General features: G+C 42.6%; 1 protein-coding gene across 3 annotated transcripts in view; it reads left to right on the top strand.

Annotated features, from left to right (window-relative positions):
* tmem131l (transmembrane 131 like) overlaps nucleotides 1-23732 on the top strand; it is a 45434-nt gene that overhangs the window by 19387 nt on the left and 2315 nt on the right. For 2 of the 3 annotated variants that reach the window (XM_056280106.1, XM_056280108.1), the window contains 24 exons: nucleotides 1056-1133; nucleotides 2431-2584; nucleotides 5573-5631; nucleotides 5713-5818; nucleotides 5924-6026; nucleotides 6294-6444; nucleotides 6613-6783; nucleotides 6895-6961; nucleotides 7057-7180; nucleotides 7292-7361; nucleotides 7478-7587; nucleotides 7742-7811; nucleotides 8115-8248; nucleotides 15401-15543; nucleotides 15680-15866; nucleotides 16222-16407; nucleotides 16649-16798; nucleotides 17007-17565; nucleotides 17695-17810; nucleotides 18003-18169; nucleotides 18369-18581; nucleotides 18802-18880; nucleotides 19549-19643; nucleotides 19895-20027. In XM_056280106.1, coding sequence (XP_056136081.1) covers nucleotides 1056-1133; nucleotides 2431-2584; nucleotides 5573-5631; nucleotides 5713-5818; nucleotides 5924-6026; nucleotides 6294-6444; nucleotides 6613-6783; nucleotides 6895-6961; nucleotides 7057-7180; nucleotides 7292-7361; nucleotides 7478-7587; nucleotides 7742-7811; nucleotides 8115-8248; nucleotides 15401-15543; nucleotides 15680-15866; nucleotides 16222-16407; nucleotides 16649-16798; nucleotides 17007-17565; nucleotides 17695-17810; nucleotides 18003-18169; nucleotides 18369-18581; nucleotides 18802-18880; nucleotides 19549-19643; nucleotides 19895-20027 — 3425 coding nt within the window. The remainder of the gene's footprint in view (nucleotides 1-1055; nucleotides 1134-2430; nucleotides 2585-5572; nucleotides 5632-5712; nucleotides 5819-5923; nucleotides 6027-6293; nucleotides 6445-6612; nucleotides 6784-6894; nucleotides 6962-7056; nucleotides 7181-7291; nucleotides 7362-7477; nucleotides 7588-7741; nucleotides 7812-8114; nucleotides 8249-15400; nucleotides 15544-15679; nucleotides 15867-16221; nucleotides 16408-16648; nucleotides 16799-17006; nucleotides 17566-17694; nucleotides 17811-18002; nucleotides 18170-18368; nucleotides 18582-18801; nucleotides 18881-19548; nucleotides 19644-19894; nucleotides 20028-23732) is intronic. The other variant, XM_056280107.1, reaches the window with a different exon arrangement.

The following is a 23732-nucleotide window of genomic DNA, read 5'->3' as shown; positions in this document are numbered from 1 at the left end:
CCCCCACCCCCCTCTCCCCAATGACCTATGATCTCACGCAAGATCATGAAAGGCAGCATACCATGATCGGTCGGGGTCATACTTGTAGTGTTGCCAGTCTCCCGGCCAAGACACAGGAAGAATTTATGGTACTCTGATTGCCTAATCTGACATGGTGACCATCGTGAAAGACAAAAATATCATGTAGTCTGATCCCGGCATTAGTCCAAGAGCAGCAAGACCATGGTTCCCACAGTCAATTAAAGCTGATGCCTACCCTGAACATAGCTCTTTTCCTCTCAGCTGTGGCACCCCACATTTCAACATGCTGCCAAGTTCTTCACATTACATCAACCTGTGTTTGGGCTCACAATATGCCTCCCATATTTTTATCAGCTTCATGTTGTTGGCAGTTTTGGTTGTGCTATGTCTTTTTACATTCCACCTCATCAAGCTCAATGTTCATAAATTGCCGCTAGTTTAATGGGCACATTGGGAATATCAGATTTAGGATTTTCAGTTTGCCCCTGCTGATTTTGCCATTGTCGAGTTATTTCTCACCCTCTTGTCCTCCTTTATCCACTCCTACTCTAGTTGTGTTCATATCATGCCCCTACTGGAATGATTCACTATACATATGGCAGCAAGCACTGAGCTCACCACGTAGCATATTCAGAGACTCACTTTTACAAACACTCTTCTCCGTTAACGCTGGTAGCTGAAACAGTCAAGTCATCTGCCCTCATCTGTAACACATAGAAGGGCAACACAGATTCACCAGCCGAATCAAGAATAGGAGACTGATTGATTTTTAAACCAACCTCATTTTAATGTTGGTAGAATACTTTCATGCACTGTACCTTACTGAGGCACTAGAGTGTAGAGTCACATAGACCTCAGTGGGACAGTTTTTGTTTACAAATACAAACTGTTTTAAATCAACAAGTGTGTCCCTTACTTTTGAGCTCTGTATTTAGTCCAATAAACAATAGGCTTATTCAGTTTTGTCGAACTAATTTTATGCCCAGCGTCTTTACCACTCAACTACATTGGCTGTTTTGTTGTGTCCCCTGCAGGAAGATGCTTCTAACATCACTATATTAGGTCTAGTCCTGGAGTGCAGCCTACCCAAGAGTTTGTTTAGCAGTCCTCAGGTATGGAAATGTATCACATTGGTTTCAGTGGCCACATGAGATAGTTATTTAACCTGCTATAACTGTCCATTGTGCTGTCTTGAAAGGGCATCCAATAGCTGACTGTTCTTGCAACATAATGACAGTCCAAAAGTTTTTAGTTTCACACATTTAGAGACACAATGTAAGATTAAACTGATAATTCTTTAAGAAATTCATCTGTCTACTCTAAATGATTGAATTTTTCAAAAGATTACAGGTGTTTGTCGGTGGAAAGAGAAAAGCAATACACGCTGAAGGGGTTTGTACTCATTCTGTGAAGGAAAATTGGTAGAAAAACACAAAGTAGGGTTGGTCGTTTAACACATCCATTAGGTTTTACAGCGTGTGATCACATATCTGAGCATTTCTCACTGCTCTGGTCACACCCAGTAGACTGGGCAGACTACCGGCAAGTGTGTTAGTGAAACCGGCTAGAGGAATTGGCATCTGACTGCAGTCTGCTTCCTCCAGAACCCCGGCGGCAGTTGAGATCTCTTGCCAGTCTTTTGATTGCTTTCACAAGGGACTTCATAAGGGACTTGGAGCTCCCAGTGCTCTGGTGGAGCAGTATGCATGAAGCAGGTGCCTCATAAACCTTGCCGTCATTGTTGCACAAGCTAAAACCATCTTTTTTATTTGAATGAGCATCCTTCTCCTCAGTTATTTTTAACACCTCTTATAAGTCCTCACACACACACCATATAAATAACAGACCTTGGTTCTGTATTTAAACTGCTCACAGATGAAATGAGCCTTTCAGGAAGTAAGCAGTAGTCTGTGTTGAGAGATTAAGTTTGCTGTTGCAGACCTGATCCCTGGTGGAATCAAACCAAGGAATCAGTCCACAGGTTGTCAAACCTGATCCATCCTAAGGCGAGCCCAGATTTGCGCTAAGATTTGCACTAAGATTTGCACTCTGATACCTAAGTTAGCTTAGCGTTTTAGTCACTGGGAGGTGGAGAGGGAAGGTTGCAGCCTGCCTGTCTCTGCCTGTTGATGCCTCTGCCTAAACACTGTCTGCCAGCAGATTTGAACATCATTCACTCTGAATAAAGTGTACATTTCGCATTTCACTATTTTACTTGCATACATTCTCTCGCTCTGCCCTCCTCTGATTTCTTTTTTCTTTCACTTTGGTTTTTCCTTCTCTTGCTGGCTGCATTACCAATCTCCAGGGACGTCATCTTCTCCCATTCCTCCTCCCACCTCAACTTCCATCCCCTCCCCTTCCCTTGCCGTGTTGCGTGACCAGTATGCCTTTCCTGTTCTGTCTTAGGGTTCCTGTCTCCAGAGCGAGGAGCGGCTCACTCTGCAGATTAATCTGTCGGAGCGCAGCGAGCGGCCTGCTGACCTGGACAAGCTCAAGCCTTACATCACTGAGCACATCCTTGTAGTGCTAATGGCTCCAGCCCCTGGACGGGCCACATTAGGTGGGTCTCTTTTGCCACTGTGTCACATCCCTGGATGGACCTTGCTTGTAGACATTGAATGAATGTTATATATCCTCAACTACATGAACCGTGCAGGCTGATCTGACACGGTGAAGATCCCTGTTGGAGCGGCGTGGGTTGAGTTGGGCCCAGAGGAGGGGTCATTCTGTCTGTGATGTTAATCCAAAATACAAAAAAAAACATTTCAGGGCCCTAAATTCGTGACCTTATTAAAGATCCATTCCTGTGACATTTATTCAAAAAGCATCATGTGGAACATCTTCTAATCTACAGTAAATCAATGAGAAATGCTTGTTTCCAGTATTTCCACTGGATAAGTCAAGCCAGATTTATTTATATAGTCCGAAGTCACAATTTGCACCCAGAGGGCTATCATAATTAAAATCTAGTAAATGTATACCTACAGATGTTATGCACCAACAATTTGACCATAACTAGCCACGCTCTCAAAGCGTGGTCTTGTATATTTTTCACAACAGACTAAAGATTGACAAGTTGATGGTAAATTAAAAACTGGAAGAAAACAAAAAAGTTGTAACCACAGCTTATCTTAGATATACTAAATAGCAACAGAGCAATTGTCAAAATGGATCTTGATGAGTAAACCTATCGCTGAGGGCAAATGGCAGCTTAAGGCAAAGACTTTTGCCTGGGTTCTACCATACCAGTCTCCGCAAGAAAAGACAGAATAGCACATACATAGTTTTTATTGGCCGATACTGCAAGTCATGTAGCAACAGCTACAGAATTGTTTCGATAACAGTGGCGTTGTACTAATGCTTGCTCATTAAATCAACGCAGTGCAAGATTAAAAAACTAATTCACTGCAATTTAAGTGTTTATTACTGATTGTAGCTCATTATCGCCAGAGTTTGCATGTCAAGTTCACATATTGTGCCAATCCTCTGTAGTACTGAAAAACACCATCATGCACTTCCTCTGGAAATGGGCATGCAAATGGATTAGTCTGGTGTTTTCCTGTTTCCTGGTGAAATGCATTACCCACCCATACCCTGTGTTTCCTCTACGATAATTCTGTGTAAAGTCACTACTGACAACCCAGTTATTGCACAGCGACAGACATTAGCCACAGCTGAGCTAAGATGTTCTTTTAAGGAAGTAACAAACCTTGGCTAATTGCACATTTGCACAAAATTTGCCACCAGCACACCTGTGACTAGCAAGATTAACACGGAAGGATACAAACTGGGTAGGACTGTGACACATGAGGCGAAACAAATTTAAACCAATGATTTTATTTCACATTTCATGACGCAAGCTTTTTTTTGGTGGAAATTTTGACTATACAGCATGAAAAAATGTGCACGTTGATTTTTAAATCACTCTTAAACACCCCCCAAAAGCCCCCAAACCACTTATCTAGCTGAAAAAAATGTTTTTCACTGGAAAAAGCCTTTAGAATGCCACAGCACACTCTTAAGATATTGATGTTTTTTTTAATACGTTTGGTTGGCTGTGTTTCCTACCAAAATAGTTGCCGCAGCTTATGATCAGCACCTCTGTTTGCCCCAACCACTGCCCCCAAGTGTCTTACAATGGTTACCTTAACAGTGTGCTTAAAAAACAATAATTTGACTTGCTATAAAAATGCACAGACACCTTGAGATTGGGCGGTACAGTGGCGCAGTGGTTAGTACGGTCGCCTCACAGCAAGAAGGTCCTGGGTTTGAGCCCCGGGGTAGTCCAAACCTTGCTGGGTCATCCCGGGTCGTCCTCTGTGTGGAGTTTGCATGTTCTCCCCGTGTCTGTGTGGGTTTCCTCCCACAGTCCAAAGACATGTAGGTCAGGTGAATCGGCCATACTAAATTGTCCCTAGGTATGAATATGAATGTGTGTGTGTGTGGTGTGTGGTGTGTGGTGGTGGTGGTGGTGGTGGTGGTGGGGGGGGGGGGTCCTGTGATGGCCTGGCGGCCTGTCCAGGGTGTCTCCCTGCCTGCTGCCCAATGACTGCTGGAATAGGCTCCAGCATCCCCACCACCCTGAGAGAAGGATAAGTGGTTAAGATAATGGATGGATGGACCTTGAGATTGTAATAAACTGGTCCATAACGTATGATTAAAGAAAGTCGGGGGGAAGAGAGATGGTTGAGGAGGCGGGGCTACCGCAAGGACACTTTGGAGGGGAAGGAAGATGGGACACATGAGAAGGAGGAGATGGCCACAGCTCCTGTCATAAAGAAAAATCACAACTTCATGTCCCTTGCTTATGTACAAAAGCAGACTGATGGTTCATCGATTAGAGTGCAGACTGTAAGCAGGGCTCGACTTCAACAGTCGTCCATTCATATCTGACAACTGGAACTTCCATGGGGCAACCAAGATGGAACACTCTGGGTGTCCTTTGGATGATGGAAAAACATTGTTGTCACATAGTTGTATTAGCAAAATTCTCATCAGTGTCATATCTGCAAGTTATTAAAAAATCCTATTCATGAATATTTCATTTGTAAGAGAACATCCTTTGTCAGTGTCTTAAAAAAACAGTAGCTGTCGCCACGTGTGCTTATCGGTAAATTTTTGATCAGATGTTTTGATCAGATCGTAGTGTCAATTCAACTTCTGGGTTTTTGTTAGCTCTCGTTTCACAGTAAACACACCAGCCAAATTAATGTAATTGTTTTCAATGCAACACACCACTACTTGTGACAGCAAATTTTGTGATCTGAATAACACAGAGATTATTCAAAACACTGTTTACCACAGTAAATAAGAGAATGAAGCCCTCAATATGGTGGTTTGCCTCAGTTTTATGTGGGATGCTCTTGGTTGCCCCATGTAGTACAGCTACAACTTTTCCTTAAAATTGACCCCTGATAGGAATATCTATTGATCATATACTATTCATAATTTATATCAACAATTACTTTTGCTATTTATTATCCAGTCCAAAAAAAGTAAGTCAAAACTTTTCCTTCATCATTTGTTTGCTCTTTGCTTTGTTCCACAGGGGAGCCAAAGATAGGAGTTTACATGTTGAATTCCAGAGGCAAAAAACTCTATATAAAGGTAAAGGGTCACCCCGTTTTGTGTTCTGTTAAAAAGCATTTCTTTTTCTTGGCTTAACCAAGTAGGTTTGTTTTTCCTCAGGATATGCAGGTACTATCCAAAGTCGACGCTAGTCTGGAATTCAGTCAGGTCCTTCTGAGGCCTGAAGCAAAAAACTTGACGCAGGTGGCTACCTTAGCCTGCAGAGGTTAGTGGGTTCCTTACTGTCTAAAAAAACCCCACATTTAATGCAGAGCCAATTTTGCTGTATGGGAACAATTCGACCACAATTTGGTGCACTTGTCCTCCTCAGGTTCATTGCTTGGCCAGGGTAGGAGATGCTCCAGTCATATCAGTATGCAGATCCTGGGAAACCTCACAGCCAACACTTTCCCTGAACTACATCTTGTACACAAGTAACATACAAGCTATAACAGGAAACTCTTACAGTTATACCATAGCCATATCATACCATACCACACCATACCATAGCCAAACTATTAGATTCATTGGTTATTGTAGGCAAGTAGCTAAAAGTGAACATTGCCTTTAAACATGCATATTTGATACCTTGATAAAGATAAAGACAAATCCATCACAGAGAATATTAATATCAAACAATTTGACCTGTGGTTCGAGTGGTTATTTATTTGTTTATTGCTGGTTTGTTTTTATTACTCCAGAGGGCTATGGTGGGACCTGTCCAGCCTGTTCCAGGTGAGACAGAAGCAAGGAAGCACAGACAAAGCAGACCTTTGGCTGACCAACCCCTACCATTTGCCTGTCATTGTCACTAACGCCAGCCTGACACAGAAGTCAAAGGGAGTACTGAAGGTATGCTCTATGCTCAGATTGGAGTGATAAGACCATCTCCTGCAGTTTGATTTCAAAGAATTTTGGGATGGAGAAAACTGCAATCAACTAGTTTGTTGCTGGGACATCATGTCCTACCCCAATCTGGATAGGGTTCAACAGTAACCTCTGCCACCCCTTGTCTGGCAGGTGGTGAACTTTAGCAGTCCAGTGACTGTTCCCCAGGGTTGCTGGCATATCCTGACCCTGCAGCTGCTCAACAGAGCCTTGCCCATCAAACTGCTCTCCATCCTCAGTCTGGACACCAGTCTTGGCACAACCCTAAACATCCCCCTTCACTTGCACTCCATCCTTCCCAAGGTAACAGTCTAAAACACTACCATCGTAAGTCATGCACACCACTATGAAGATGACAGATGACTGACTAAAGGGAACTGGAAGTGAGTTTTTATGCTGTTTTTTGCCCCGCAGGGGGAAGTGGTATTTGAGGCCGAGGGAGTGTGTGGACGACCCTGCCCACTCAAATTGTCTGAGGAAGGTGAAACATGGCACCAACAGAATCAGCTATAAGTCCAAGTAATAATGTAAGCATAAGAGTAGTTGATCTTATAGCTTGTTATGTGCTCCCACCAGGTCATGCCCAATGGCAGCGTTCTCTCCTCCCAGATTTGTTCTCCTCCTCATGGGTAACAGATAAGAGACTAGCTGCTGAGCTCAGCTCACGATGGGACAGCCACAAAGACCAACTGCCGTGCAGGTCAGATACACATGAACAAATCCCCTTCCCTTTTGCACTGCTATGTGTCACGCAGTTAGTCAGTCATACCATATCAGCATCTTCATTTATAATTATACCGTTTTATTTCAGATTGCCCAGACTTCTTGTGGAGACGGCATCTCCCCTCGACTTTGGTGCTACACCTGTTAATGAGAGCAAGGTGGGTTACACTTGATGCTAGTTCACTGCAAATAGTTTCCTATTGCATCATTAATCGTTTAAACTACATCATTTGAATTGCACAGTACGTGATGTTTGTGTCTCTTCCTTTTCTAGGTAAAGCACTTCTCTCTGAAGAACCCTTCCACCTCTGTGGTTTCTGTGGAGATCCGGGCCCTCTCCTTGTATCCTACTGCACTGGATGCTTTGGACCTCCTGACCAAATGGTATGGCATAAGGAGGATATGCTGGTTTCCAGATTGTAGCGATGGATACCAGTCAAACTGTTCTTTATCATACCTAAACTATTTTACATCCTTTTTCTGTGATGCTTTTTATTGATTTTGCTGTCTAACAAACCTCATTATTTTGTTTCGACAGGTTTAATATCAGCCCTCTCTCCGTCAACATCAGCACTACAGAGTTCACTCTGCTGGCTGCTGTCCCCAAGGTAAAGACACAGGACACATCCCTAAAAAATGGACGTTGTGGAGCTGGTTAATCTTTCAGTGTTTTGTTTGCTGTTTTTATTTTTGCTTCTTCCCCCTGCCACTGAGTGATCTTTTGTCATTTTTTTGTCCTTGGGAGAACAAAACACTGGGCAAACACTGTGATTGTTGGGCATATGTTTTTCATAATTTTGTAAATAAAGAATGAATGTGTGCCACTGTGACACCTACATTGTGTGGCCTTACTGCCAGCCAATTTACCAAATCACTTGCCAACCAGTCTGTCCTTTTTTCTGTCTGACTAGGCTGGAGAGAATGTGGAGGTTGATAGAGGACAAGGTGTTCTGCGCCTGCTGCTACAGCCTTGGGAGACCAGAGAGGTTGCTGTGGTCTTCACCCCCTCAGACCACAAACCCACCACTACCATCCTCATCATCAGGTATCAACTGATTCATAGCAACCTCTAAAATGATCCGTTTTAGACCCCAATACATTTTTCCATGTTTAGATACAGAAGGACCTGGAATTCCATATTTCGGCATCAAACTGAAGCGTCATATTCGAGGTCTGTTAGTGTTTTTAGTGTAAAGGCGAGTCATACCTTATTCAACAAATCCTTTTGTTTGTTTTTATGTTCCTCCCGAACAGTGTCAGTTTGTTCCTGAAACACCCAACATTGCACGGTCACGGTGATTCCTAATAGTACGTTGAGTGTAGTAGTCATAACTTTTTAAGTTGCATAACACAACCCAGGGTTTCTCCCAGAAAAGTTGTTAGGCTTGGTGGCACGTGTCTTTTTTGATGGGGACCTGGTGCGGGCCAGCGACAGACTGATGTGATGGCAGCATTAAAGTAGGGCCCCAATAGTTTCTGTGATAACAGAATCACGAACGGAATCACAGAATTGAGAATTAAAAAAAACTATCAACAGAGATTCCATAGGGCCCTATATTAAGTCAGTGCTAAAAGCCGACTGGAGATTTGAAAATATGACTACGTAATGTGTTGTTGCAAATAAGTTATATATTCAACACGTATTTTAAAAAAAATCAACAACTATAGCAGAGTGGTACATTTGTAACACTCTGCTATAGTTGCTGATTTGACAATAAATCTGACAGTTTACATTCTTGGAACGCTGGGTTTTCAACAACGAAAGAAATTAAGTTAAAATAATTAATATCAAAGTTTTTGCACTCAACCAAAATTTTTTTTGAAAAAAAGTGCTTGGCTACTGATTCTTACAGTGTTGGAATGCTGGGCACATTTCAGCAACAACAAAATCAAATAATTATATCTACCTCTTAGATATATTTATATTTTTATGCCTAAATATGGAATTCCAGGCTGCCTTCCCTCCACGCCATGTCTTACAACTGTCTAACTTAATTTAGTTTATGGCTACATCAAAAGATTTTCTGACCCGAGGAGGTAACCTCTCTTTTGTGACCTCAAGGGCTTGAACTCAACTATTAAATGTAACAAAGTGCGTAATCACTTGCGTAGGCTAAACACAATGGTAGCCTTCCTGCAAGAAACTCACTTTGGAACGCAACAGATTAAGAAAGAATTGGGTTGGGCAGCTGGATCACTCCAATTTTCCATGTAAATCCAGGGGGGCAGCCATTATAATTCATAGTTATTCCGTTCAATGTATCACACACTGTGGCAGATCCTAATGGATGTTATATTTTTGTCTCAGGTAGATTATAGAATATGCCATTAGTTTTGACTAACATATATATGTGCCCAACTGGCATGATGACAACTTCTTTCGTAAACTGTTCTCAGCAATCCTTGACCTTGAATCCCACTACCTCATATTAGGTGGCGACTTAGATTGCTGTTTAAACCCAACTCTGGATCGATCCTCTACTAAAGTCATCCGCGGTTCAAAATCAGCCAATGTGTTTCAGTCTTTCATAAAGGAATAGGGAGCTTCTGACCCATGGCGATTTCTATACCCTCAAAGCAAAACATTTTCTTTTTTTCCCCCACTACATCACACCTTTTCATGCATTGATTTTTTTCTGTTGGGTAACAAATTACTGTCCTGGGTATGTGTGGTCTCTTACAATGCTATTGTTATCTCTGACCATGCTCCAGTGACCCTTGAGCTCTCCTTCCGAGATAAACCCAATCCTCGTAGCTCCTGGCGCTTAAACTCACTATTACACTCACAGGAAGCATTTATTAACTTCATATCAAGTGAAATAAATATTTTTGTAAGCACTAATGTCACTCGTATCTGCCTCGCTGATATGGGAGACCTTTAAGGCATATATTAGGGGCAAATCATAGCCTTTCCTGGATTTCAAGGGAAGCGGCATAGGGAACGACTATCACTGATAACAGAGTTAGAGGACGAGTATGTCGTCTGTCCCCTCTCCAGAGCCATACAAAAAAGGGATTATTCTTAAATCTGAATTTGACGCTTTGGCTACAGAACAAGCAGAATCTAAGCTACTGCAGCTAAGACCAGGGTTGGGAGAGTTACTTTATACATGTATTCCATTACCATTACAAATTACCTCTTGAAAAATGTATTCAGTAACTTACTCAAAGTATCATAACAGTAATGTAATCTGATTACTTTCAGTTACTTTTGGATTACGTGAATGTCAACTATGAAAAAAGACAAAAGAAAAGATATCAAGTGCATTTTGTAAGACAACAAAACAATGTAACCCTAGAAAGAACAATGGGAATGCCAAGCTTTTACGCATCAAAACGTGTAGCAAAAATGCAAACAGACAATTCTGTTTTAGTTTAACACATAGATTAAAGGCACCCATGCCCACCCCCTCTTTTAGGCCTGCTACATGAATTAAGGGTGTTTTTTAATCATCAAATAAGGTGTCCACCCACTGAACTGTCAAAAAGAACATCATCAGAATCAGAAATACTTTATTCATCCCCGAGGGGAAATTGGATGAATCATAAAAGAAATTCAGCCAGTAGGCCTATAGATTCCAAATTAAAGTAATAGGCTATGGCTATACGTATCCCACACAAACACACTATTTGCCCCACATTTGGTTAATTGGCATCTGGTCCCCTTACATGCAAGCCAGAGTAAAAGAAGGTGCCACAGAGACAAATTTGGGAGTGTTGCCACCTTTAACTCAGAAAAACAACAGACATTTAACCCTATCCCATCTCGGCTCCCACCGCCCAGGCTCCATGACTACCACCTCAATGGAAAAGGTTGCTTCTTTTCTTTTTTTTTATAAATAAAAAAAATTCCCTGATTCTATAAATGTACACACAATGTAGTATTTAGAATGTGCAAGGCTTGAAAGGTTCATGCAAAGGGAAATATGCAGTAGGCTAGAAAACTGCCTACAGTAAGTAGACCTAGTCAGAGTAATATGTCTCTGGAAAACAGACATGTAGCGACGTAATGTTTCAGTTAAGTGCTTAATTGGCAAAGAAATGCAACACATAAAATAAATTCAATGAAAATAACAATGTACTATTTTTTAAAAATATTTTATTAAAGAAAACGCAGCAATATGTTGTATAAAAACAGAAAAAAGGTCATACACAGGGCATTTTACACCCCATCCCGCAGGCCTCTTCTACAGGAAATAAATAACTATAGTAGTATAAATAATGGTAGACATTACAGTAAATACAGTTAATTAAATATAATAGAATACGACAATTCAGTATAAAAATGGACATGTCCGGGTAGCATAGCGGTCTATTCCGTTGCCTACCAACAAGAGGCTCGCCAGTTTGGATCCCCTTGTTACCTCCGGCTTGGTTGGGCTTCCCTACAGACACATTGGCCACATCTGCGCCTGGGAAGCCAGATGCGAGTATGTGTCCTGGTCGCTGCACTAGTGCCTGTTCGGGAGGGGGGGGGACTGGGGGAAATGGTGTGATCCTCCCACGCGCTACGTCTCCCTGGCGAAACTCCTCACTGTCCGGTGAAAAGAAGCGGCTGGTGACTCCACATGTATCAGAGGAGGCATGTGGTAGTCTGCAGCCCTCCCCGGATCAGCAGAGGGGGTGGAGCAGTGAGCGGGACAGCTCCGTAGAGTGGGGTAATTGGGGAGGGGGTCCAATAAAATAAATAAAAATAGAGATATATATACACATGGGTATAAATTATACTCATGAAGGCGGGGGGGGGGGGGAATAAATAAATAAAACGAAAAAAGTAGTTGTTAATTGCACCAAGACTGTTGCAGTACTGCTGAGAGCCCCGGACATATAGCCTGGGACTTGCAGTTAGGGTACGCACACCCGTGAGCATACATATAATCCCATTAACCATGCATAAGTCCCCTTAAAGAGGGGCTGGGTGGCAAACAGGCAGCAAGACCCCCACATGTCGCAGACAGGACCACAACACACCTTCACTATGAAATTTTGCTGGCAGGCAGCCGATCAAAATAACTGATTAACGGTTGCCAATGGGAAAAGAATGTCAGTAGAACCCCTCATGGAGAATTAATTTTTTTCCAATTTCAAGAAGGACATTGCATCGCATATCCAGGATTTAAATGATGGGGTAGAGAGGATTTCCATAGCAAAAGAATGCTTCTGTGTGCAATTAGGTAGGTAAAGGCAATAACATTAGTTTGAATATTAGTTGTGATGTTATCTTCCGTTGGTCTTCCAAAAATGGCTACGTGAGGAGGATGGTGAAATTTGAGTCTGTTATTTTGGAGACAACTGAAAAAAGATTCCCAAAACCTAAATAATTTGGGGTACGACCAGAACATGTGTCAGATCACACGGAGAAAGTGAGCATCTATTGCATTTATCTTCGATTGTATCTGGGTAAATTTTGGAAATCTTAGCCTGGATAAGGCTAATCTGGGCACAAGAGGAGGACGAGTTAACAGTTTTTAGGACTTCTTCCCAGAATTGATCGGAGAAAGTAGTCTGTAATTTGCTGTCCCAGTTTGCTCTAATTTTCTCTAAAATCGATTCGTTCGTAGGTTGTAAACGGTCATAAAGGTAAGAGACATGGCCCTTGGAAAGTATCGGCAACGATCTACTATTATACAAATTTACTATGTACTCTTTTTTTTAAAATTTGATTTAATAATAAATGTACAATTTTAACACTTAGGCCATGTGCCCCTGGTACCCCAGGGAAATTGCTCTGGTAAACTGCTGCAAGTTTGAGGTGACCAGAGAAGGGAGAAATACAGAGGCACTATCTCTGTCTTCTCCGATGTGAGAATACGGAACAAATCACACTCCATATCGGTTCAGCAAGGAACACATAATTTCCTTCTAAAATACAGGGCAATTTAAGGGACGGGTGGCAATATAAACAAGCAGGGAACTATCCAGCCCCACGGCGCACCCGCCAAGTGTGAAATCGATTGGCTGAACGGTTGCTGAGAAATTCAAAAGACAGACAGACAGACAGAGACTACCCCCATTTTAGGTAGATTATTATTCCGAGAAACTCTGTCCTCCTCCTCCCGATGTGGCCCGAATGAAGTGCTAAATGAAGGGGCAGATGAGCTGTGCTTGCGACACTGCACAAACCATCCCCTCAAGTGTCAAGACAAGGCAGTCATTGTTTTTCTTCCAGTCTGGGTCAAATCCACTGTTTGGTTTGGTTTTTTATCAGGAGCATGTTTACTAGTAAAAGGAAAGTACATTTGGATTTAATATTTATGATCAGTCAGGATATCCTTGATCCATAAATCCAGACCTCATGACTCACTCCTGGCCATCTCCTGGATGAGGTTCAGTCACCTGTCTGCCGTTCATCTCCTGCCTCCTCTTGCACTTCATCCTGCTGCTCAGACATGACTGGCTGGCTAGTACTCCGTTATTTACTACACATGAAAAATCACTTATCATACATAGCTATTAGAATGAAATAGAGATAGAAATGTCTCATACACAAAAAACAGAATACACAAATATTTTTAAGTGGAAAAATCTCATATTTGGTTTAATGTGTTCGCCTTGCTACTTCCTCATATTGGGCTCTTTCATTAAAGAAATCTGTAATCTTGCCTTTTGTCCGTGATCTGTCGACGGACAAGAACAATCACCTGCGTAAACAATCATTTGGTGCCCTATTAATTCGTTTATTGTTGTTGTGGCGGTTACTCTCTTTTTTTCTTTTTTAACAATGAACGTTATTTTATGACCTTTGTAATGATGCAGTATGACGTGCCTAACGAGGCAGGCTGTTTAAATGGGTAAATAACATTTATTGGGGGAAAAACTGGGAGGAACAACTCGAGTTCTTGTTTTTGTGCTGGTTTGAGAGCCCCCCCTCCCCCGAGCCCCCCCCCACTCGCAGTTACTGTGAGGGGGGGGGATAAATTGCATGAATCTGCAGTTTTGTTTTATTTTTTAACCTTGCCTGTGTCCCATAAGGGGCCCCGTACAAATGAATTAAGACTAGTGTGGGGAAAAAACAACTAATGTTCAGCTCACAAGTCCCGTCTCTCACTCAAGAGTTCCTCCGGCTCTAAGCTAGCGCTACTGTCTTCTTCGTCTTCCACGGCTATTGCATAAGTGACGTAACGATAGTTTAGCGGCACCTGCTGGTGGGGTGACCGAATTGCAACAATAAATGCATGGGCAATTTTTAACCATTTTTACATGGTTTTTCTTGCACGATTTCCCCTAGAAGGTTTATGCGGGGTAAAAAAAAAAAGCTTACGCGGGAAAAACCTTGGATGTATAAATGTTCTCAAAACTTAAAAAGATTAAATACTCAGTGTGAGGCTCTGTATCTAGACTTACTGAGATATGGCAACCCTTCTTCTTGCATGTAGAAACCGTTGTTTTACAGCCTCCAGATGCTCTTTCATGATCCCTGCATAACTACTAGGTAGCCTATGAATGTGAACGTCTCTTGAGTGTATGAATGTCTTTTACTGTACTGGAGAGTGCTGCTCTGCCTTGGCCCTAGATGTGTGAGACCCTTTTTATGTCTTGTTTTGTTTGTTTGTTGGTATGTTTCACTTTTTATTTTCTCAATAACTGCCTGTCTCCATCCCTGAGGGTGGGTGGAGCAGAGTGGGATGGGGTGGGTGGTCCTCATATCTTTCTGTGCTATTGTAATCACAGTGAAATTTTCGAACTGCCATTTTCGAATCGTTTTCTCTTGCTCTTTCATTTATTTTGTACTTGAAGAAAACTAATAAATAAACCATTAAATTTTTTTAAAAAATAATAAAGTTTTTGCACTCCACAAAGAACTTGTATTCACAAGTTCTGATTCGTTACTGTGCGAGATCAACCAAGAGATCCACGTTAACTTGTGATAGTTGGAAGCATCAAGTGTTGAACGTCACTACGCTCAATGAGGGTAAAGAACGCAGATCTCAGACCTGCTGTTTTCCTATAGTGCGTTCATGTTTTAACCAACAGAAGTCGCTGATGAGCTTTCCAAGCATTATATCTATGTTTCCAACCAAGCCACCCCACTGTAACTGTAGTTTAAAAAAACATGTAAAAATAGATTAAAAAACAATTCCCCGATGCTAAGGTCCAATGGGGGTCAACGTAGGCCTGGCAGCCTCCAGGCTTTCAATTCACTGGCGGAAACCATGCATTCATCGTTTCCATGTTCTCCCCGTGTCATGCTTTTCAGGAACAACCTGACTGTCTTTGACATGGTGACTGTGCGGGGCCATGGAGCCAAGGAACTACTTAGAGTGGGGGGCAAGCTCCCTGGCCCAGCAGCCTCTCTGCGCTTCAATGTCCCTCAGGCTACTCTAATGGAGTGTCGGGATGGTGAGACAGAAACTGTTGCTACTTGAATTTACTCAGTCATGAAAGTATTTGCTGACATTCCCCTACAATTCATTGCAGAATGCTCTAATTCACATGTCAAACTAAACAGCAACCTCTTCTATGTGTTTGATCCCAGGCCTACGATCCAGCAAGCCACTGTTTGCTATCCGAAAGAGTTTCAAGGTGGAGAATGCGGGAGAGCTCCCGTTGACTGTCATGTCAATGAATATTAATGGCTATAAGTGTCAGGGCTTTGGCTTTGAGGTGCTGCAGTGTCGCCCCTTCAGCCTGGATCACAACTCTTCCTCTGAGATCACCATTGCGTAAGTGAAATTTTAGTCTGATCTACTGTGGTAGAAATCAAACTCTAATAAAGTCTTGATATAATGAAAGATGTGTAGGGCTGTTGTCACTTGAAGCAATGGGATCCTCCTCACTTGTTACTGCTCAGAAGTCAGCATTAGAAATAGAAATGCCAAGAACTCTGTGACTTAATGGTGTTTAATATTGGTAATGTGCAACTCGATTACTGACACTCCCAAAACCTTTTTTGTCATAACCCACTCTTTCTTTGTATACCCCTTTATAATCTTTCTTTGCAACTATACCTTCTTTCTGCTTTTTCTCTCTTTCACCCTCTGTCTCTGCCTTTTTCGGTGGCTCTCCCTGTATCTTCAGGTTTACCCCAGACTTCACTTCATCCTGGGTAATCCGGGACCTCACACTGGTGACTTCTCGTGGCTCCTCTTTCCCTTTCACCCTTAACGTAACACTGCCCCACCACATGCTGCCCCTCTGTGCCCAGGTGGTGCCAGGCCCCAGCTGGGAGGAGACCTTCTGGGTGGCCACCCTCATCTTCACCTGGTCAGTGCCAACTATTTTCTTTTCTATCCAATTATTATTATAGTGAATATTATTATTAACTATACAAGACTCAATTTTGGGAGATAATTTTACAATGGTAACTTTGAATAATCTACAAATTTGCTTTTTAATAAAATTCTACCTACATAAACACCACATTATGTTTAAACAAATAAAAACAAAACAGTCTAGCATATTTAAAATGCTCTAATAACCTCTGCTGTATGTCCTCTTGTTCCAGCTTCTCCTTGTTTGGTGTGTGTCTCATGGCTTGCCACCAGGCCCAGTATATCCTCAATGAGTTCTCCACCCCCAGCATTAGGAGCAACCACAACTCTGTCCTGTCTCGAGACAATGGCCCCGTCAACAACATCACACCCAATGGAGTTAGGTAAGACCACCCTCATTCTCAGCACTATACCATCTGGTGAACACAGCCTTACTATATGCCCTTGAAGTGTTTGTGTTCCCAGTTATGAGACAGAATATTGTGGACACTATTCTTGTTTGAAGAGAAATAAGTAGATATTCTGTTGCAAAATGAGATGAATTGGTTTTTCTTTGTCCTCTTTTTTTTTTGTGCATTTGTGTGTGTATAGTAAACCGAAGGGCAGCTGTAAGAGCTATGTGGACACCTTTCACACCACTGACAAAGGTAAAGGACGGGGCTCCCCAGCCTTAGCCAGCAACTCCACACCGCGCCCTCAGTCTTCCAAGAAAGGCCCCTCCAGTACCCCCTCCCAGCCACAGAAGAAGCACAGGGTTTCCCTGTACTATACCAAATACAAGTCCCACCCCTCTGTAGCAGCAACTGGTATGATGATGACAGAGGAGGAACGTGAGGAGGTTACCCCCGATCCTCCTTCCACTCCAGACCCAGAAATCTGCAACAACAACAACAACGAGCCAGCTATCATCAGTCAGCAGGATAAAAAGACAACAACGCACTTTAGGGAAGACCCCCAGAGAACCATAGAGGATAAGCAGCCAGCGGAAGTTATGTTTCCCATGGAAACACCTGCTGGTTTCCCAGACCATGTCACTGTGGGTCCAGGACCCAGGGAAGGTCTGCCATTATGCAGCCCTGTAGAGCTTAACTTTACTGAGGGCTACATCGAGAAGAGAGACTCAGAAAAAAGGAACAGTTCTGAACTAGAAGTGAGTAAGCTGCCATGTTACTTCGCTGACAGGTGCTAAATTCATTAGAGTTACTTGCTATGATGTTGAGCCAGACAAAGACTCCTTCTTGCAAAGAAATATATCAGTTTTATTTTTGCTCCCCCCCAGGCCAGCGAAGACATCATAACACAGAAAAAGAAAGCGGAGAACACAGAAGCTGGCATTCCATTGGTGAATAATAAGGGAAGGAAGAACCGCAGGAAATCTGCAGAAGTGGTATCTTGGTAAGAGACTCATTTCCCTTTCTGCATTATGGTAAATAAAAAAAAACAAAAAACAAAAAAACATTTGGATTGACCAAGAAATCTTTTGAAGAATAAAGAAAAACAGCTATAGTCATGCGTCAAAGGGTTAACTGGCAAATCTTCAGGCAACACTGTGAAATAGAATGACACATTTATGTCTAATGATCCCAGTGCTCCTGAGCCCAGTGTGCTTGAGATGCCTGAGAGGGAGAAAGAGCCTGATCGGAGAGCAGGGGAACGCAACATTAACGGTACCCGCACCAGGAACCGCTGCTCCAATGGGAAATCTGAAGCACCAAAAACAGGGCAAACTATAGACAGCCCACTCAAACAGAATGGTGAGCAGATTCTTCTCCCTGGGAAATTGTCCTGTAATTTACTTACCAACCACGAGATGAAACTAGATTCCACTTGGCTTTATTTTTCAACTATTATTTAGCTAGCAGCCAAGAACTCTGCAGGACTCGTAATGTTATTCGCTGCACTGTGTCAGCAAGATCATACAATTTAACTCATGCTTTTGTGGATCTCTCACAGGTGTGTGTTTGGCCCAGGGTCGGCCCCGGCGAAAGTGTACTGCAGAGCGCCGTGGAGGCAGAGTGTGCGAGTCTGGTTCAGACTCGGGCAGCTCATCAGGCAGTGTGAGGGCAAGCCGAGGGAGCTGGGGCAGCTGGAGCAGCACCAGCAGTGCGGAGGGTGACAAGGACCCAAGCGCCCGCACGCACCACAGTACTACCTCCTCTAGGAAAAGTATGAAGTACACATGCAACTGCACAAGCACAGATGGGAAGAATTAAAATTACATCCATATTTTGTCGCTGCTTGAATAACCATTGTATTCTTTATAAACGTGATTTTCGACCAGTGAGTGCTACTACAAATGATCTGTGAACAAAACCCAGCGGTAAAATTTGTATTAAATTCCACAATAGCATGGTGCTGTATTTGAACAGATGTTTGTTTTTGACAGGGGACTCCATGCAGTACAATGTCTACCCAGTAGAGAGAGACTGCTACCTGACAATGAATACTAACTACAAGGCTCAGAGGTAATTAGAACCACACACAACTGGTGGACATGGATCTGGTAGCTATCCGGATTCTTTACTATATCATAGCAGCACTTGAAAACAATGATTAAGAAAGTCCTCATAACAGTTCTCGAAGGCCTTTCGTGCGATCCAAATAAAAAAAATACGTAAGTGCTCTTTTTTATAGTCTGATAACATGGACCGGATATGAAAATTCCAGCCCACGTTTTTTGAGAAAGACAATAATAATGGTCTCCATTCTCACAATGCATTCAGCCCTGTCTTAACCTAACGTAAATTATTAGAGAATTTGGTATTGGAATTAGATTGGTATTTGAAAGAAGATTGATGAAACAAGCACTTTGTAGTTTTGTTGCTTGTTGTCATTATTCCAATTAAATGTTGTTGGTATTCAATTTCAGCCCCGCTCTTGGCACACACCGTATAAATACCATATAGTTCTATATAGAAGGTGGTTTTATATTCTAACTTTAACTACGGCCTGTGTACACATGCAGGTGCAGGTGGCCTCTGCTTCATTGTCACCCTAAATTCAACTACAGCAAAGCCATCGATGGAAATAAGCAGTATCAAATTTGCTTGTTGAAAAGTTGATGGGTAATGCATCCAGGTGGCTATCTGGGCCCACTTTAACTTCTCCTATTGTCCTCTCTATCTTGTTGTAGCATGAACAGCTTGTATAGCAAAGACCACTGTCAAAACCCAGATCCTCCAGTGCCCAGCTTTGCATCAGTTACTGCTGGAGTGGACAGGAACATGGGTAAGGACAGAGCAGGGTTTTTAACCATATCTTAGAATAAACGTGTGCTCCTTGTATTCTATGGCAGAAGTCAAGTTTGAAAATGTTTTTCCCCCATGTCTCCAATATAAACAACTATTTATTGCCATGTTATAAGTCTAGGGGAATTGGATAAGCCATCTGTTACAGAATGTGTACAAGAACCAGCAGTCAAATGGAAGCATAAATGTGTACTAAGTTTCTTGACTTCAAGTTGTCTTACCATCCATCAGACCTGGCATGTCAATACCTGCCTGAGGAGACGTGGTCAGCTCCTTCAGTCCCCCTCACCAATGAGTTCCGGTACAACACCGCTGATGCTCTGCCCTACTTACCTCAGCCTGCAACGCACAGGCCATACAATGGGTAGGTGTTTTCACATAGTGTTGATCGACAAAAGCTTGTAGTTATTTGCATTTTTTTTCTTAAAGGTTATTCTTTTGGTATGTTATACCTTTATTGGATCGCGACAGTGGAGGCAGACAGGAAATGGGGGGGGCGATGGGTATGACTTGCAACAAAGGTCGCCGGCTTGATTCAAACTGGCGACGTTGCGACCATGTGGCGGCCATGTGGTATGCGCTGTAACCATTTGGCTACAGAGGCACCCCATTATTTACATTTTACACTGAATGGATCCTCTACACAGGAGAGGATTCATTCAGTGTAAAATGACTTCCATTTACTCTAGGGTCTTGGCTAGAGTAAATGGAAGTCAAATACCCTTGCAGGAGAAAAAAATCACCTCTAAATCATTAACTATAAATGTCTGTTTCCTGCTTTACCTTTAAATAATGTCACTATATTACTACCTTTAAGGAAATGGTAGATTCCTTAAAGATGAGCAATTGGCCCTAGTTTGCTGAAGCTACAATCCTGAAGATTATCGTTTTTATTAAAATTACTGACATCTGTTGTGATACTGGTGTTTGACCACTCCAAACCCCAGAGATGCGTTCAAAATAGGATTCACTGATGCTTTAGTGTTAGCACCCTCCCCACCACTGATGCAAACACATGGTTAAACCTTGAGTTTCTGTTTTTGATGTTGTAGTATCTGTTGGTAAAGGTTTTTGACAGGCTTGGTCTGCCATATCTACTTGTTAGCAACATCAATTTAGTCTTCTTCAAAATCACCACCATGTGCCTTATTCCCCTACATTTGGCTGCGATGGTGAAGACGTAAAACGCGATTTGCTGTGTTGTTTTTCCAAGACGGTCCAGATAGTAGGGGTGGAAGCATGCGCGTATGTGTGTGCATGCTTCGTGGGGTGGCTGAAAGTACAACAATACAGCCCTTTGCGAAAGTTGCTAGGGGGGAAACTCTGGATTTTTTCTCTCTCCCCAACTGTATCCGGCCAATTACCCCACTCTTCCAAGCAGTCCCGGTCGCTGGTCCACCCCCTCTGCTGATCCGGGGGAGGGTTGCAGACTACCACATGCCTCCTCCGATACATGTGGAGTCGCCAGCCGCTTCCACCTGACAGTGAGGAGTTTCACCAAGGGGATGCAGTGCGAGGATCACGCTACCCCCCCCCCCCGAACAGGCATCCCGACCGACCAGAGGAGAGGAGGTGCTAGTGCAGCAATCAGGACACATACCAACATCTGGCTTCTTACCCGCAGACATGGCCAATTGACCTTTCGCAAAGTCCCGCCCCCCTCGGTTACTGTTGCTATGCCCGTCAAGCATTTCAGAACTATCCAGGAAGTAGCCGGAAAACACCAAAACATGAAGGAAGAAATCAGCGCATTGTGTGGGTAAAAGTAACAGTAATAATACGTTAGCTGTATTAGCTATCAATAATAGCTAGTAGCAAGCTTAGCTTGGAGCAGACAGGTATTTTTGTTGATTTTGGATGGATTAAGCTGGCCATGGGGTCTGCTATATTGCAAAATCTATTGCCAACATTGCGCTTCTTGCGTTCTGGTTTCGGGAAGGGAAAGAAAATTACACTCCAAACTTTTCAGATATCTAGTATCCGATTTGCAGATCCCATAGGCACACTGTTTCAGCACTTTGCTGTGTGTTTGAAAGCTTGACGGACCGTTGCTAAGGTAGGATTGGACACGCACCGTTCTGGGGAGGTACTTTGCGAATGGTCAATTGTGTCTGTAGGAACGCTTGACCAAGCCAGAGATAACACGGGGATTTGAACCGGTGAGCCCTGTGTTGGTAGGCAATGGAATAGACCGCCATGCTACCTGGAAACTCGGAATTTTAAATTAAATTCCACACACACCAAAGTTCCGCACGTGCAGTAGTTTTTCAATTTTAACAAACAAAACATCAACACTGAACAGTTCTGAAAAACAATAATAAAACCGAAATAAGTGACGATAATAATAATAGATATAAGGAAAAAGAAAAAGAAAGAAAAACAATTTAGACAAAAAGAATGTAAGAAACATACCAAAGGCTCTTAAGATAATACAAGATATTAAAAGTAAACATACAGATATTGTTGAGTGCAGCAGCCGAAAGTAGCAGTTGTAGATTATTTATCCTGTAGAGATATAGATCTGGTATTTTCCCCATTTCAAGACATAATCGTCCCATCTGTCAGTCTTTCTATAGAAAAGGTGTTCATATGAGGCCACTTTTCCAAGTTCTATGAACCAGTCCCACCAAGAGGGAGCTTCTGTCTTTTTCTATCCCCGCAATAAGGTCCGTCTACCCACCATTATGGCAGTTTGGATCAGTTCCGCATTTCCGCAGTCTTTCAGAGCTCATGGGTCACCCAGCACATATAACCTGGGAGAGAATTCAAAGTCATCGCTAGTGGTCTCCTTTATACAACTGTGGGCTTGTTTCCAAAAGACCTGGATCTTAGGGCATCGCCAGAGAGCATGGAGTAATGTACCGTCTGAATTCTGACACTTCCGGCAGTCTGCATTGTTTTTAAGGCCTAATCGATGTAGTCTGGATGGTGTCCAATAGAAGCGATTGAGGATTTTAAATTGTATGAGTCTTCTTTTTATATCCCTTGACAACTTTCTTTGATTTTGGCATATCCTATTCCATTCTAACCCATTAAACGAAATATTGAAGTCTTTCTCCCAGATAGTCCTTAATGCTGTTGGAAGTCTCGTAGCCTGGCAAAATATTTTAGAATAATAGTGAGAGGCCTCGTGACCCGGTCGAAATATTTTGATGATATCAGAGAGCGAATTAGATTGTTGAGGGGGCGCTCTTGAAGAGCCCAGTACAGTAGATGGTTGTAAATACTGCCACATGCTGGATCAAGGGAGACCAAACTCCTGGATTAACTCCTCAAAAGATTTCAGTGAATTGTTTTTGAACAGATCTTCCAAGTGTCCTAATCCCTTTAGTTACCCACCCTTTCCAAAAGAACGGGGCTCTGCCAACACATAACTTCGGGTTGAACCATATGCTTGACTCCGAGCTGAGGTGAATGTCTATGTTATAGATCTTAGCTACCTCTTTCCATACGTCCTGCAGATGAGAAATTACCGGGTGGGACTGCGTCTCAGATGACAATCTAATGGGTAGAGAAGCTAGTGGAGTGAGGGGCAGGCACACACGTGCAGTAGTTAAACAATGCTGCATTCGTTTGGTACACCTCTACCAGATAGTAGTTTTTAAATTGAGCTGTTACAAAATAGCTCATGATATGGATATTTGTATATTAGTGGTATTGAGTACGCCAACTGTATGTATGTATGTATCAAAAAGGACATTTGTTTGCATGTAAATATGTGGGGTTGTACCCTGAGGCATACAAAACATTACCCTTGACCTCACCTTGTAATCGTGCCACAAGCTAAAGCACTTGACATATCGAATGGCGCTGTCCTCTGCATGATCATTACTTGTGTTGACTGCTAGCCAGCCACTGCTCTTGGCTGCGGAGGAAGAGTAGCCAGGGGACTGCAGTCAAACTGTCAGCTCCTCACTCCTTACTCACACTGTAGCCTCTTCCGTGTGATTATTCGGCTCATGAAAATTGCAATCTACAGCAAATGCTCCCCAAAAAATTGATGTCAAAACATGGGGGGGGGTCTGGCTTGCTTATAAGTTGACCAGGGCTGGCGCTTGACCCCAAAGTA

This window comes from Lampris incognitus, chromosome 5 (assembly GCF_029633865.1).
Source record: "Lampris incognitus isolate fLamInc1 chromosome 5, fLamInc1.hap2, whole genome shotgun sequence".
In the NCBI taxonomy this organism is placed as follows: Eukaryota; Metazoa; Chordata; class Actinopteri; order Lampriformes; family Lampridae; genus Lampris; species Lampris incognitus.
This window is presented reverse-complemented; position numbering and strand designations above follow the sequence as displayed.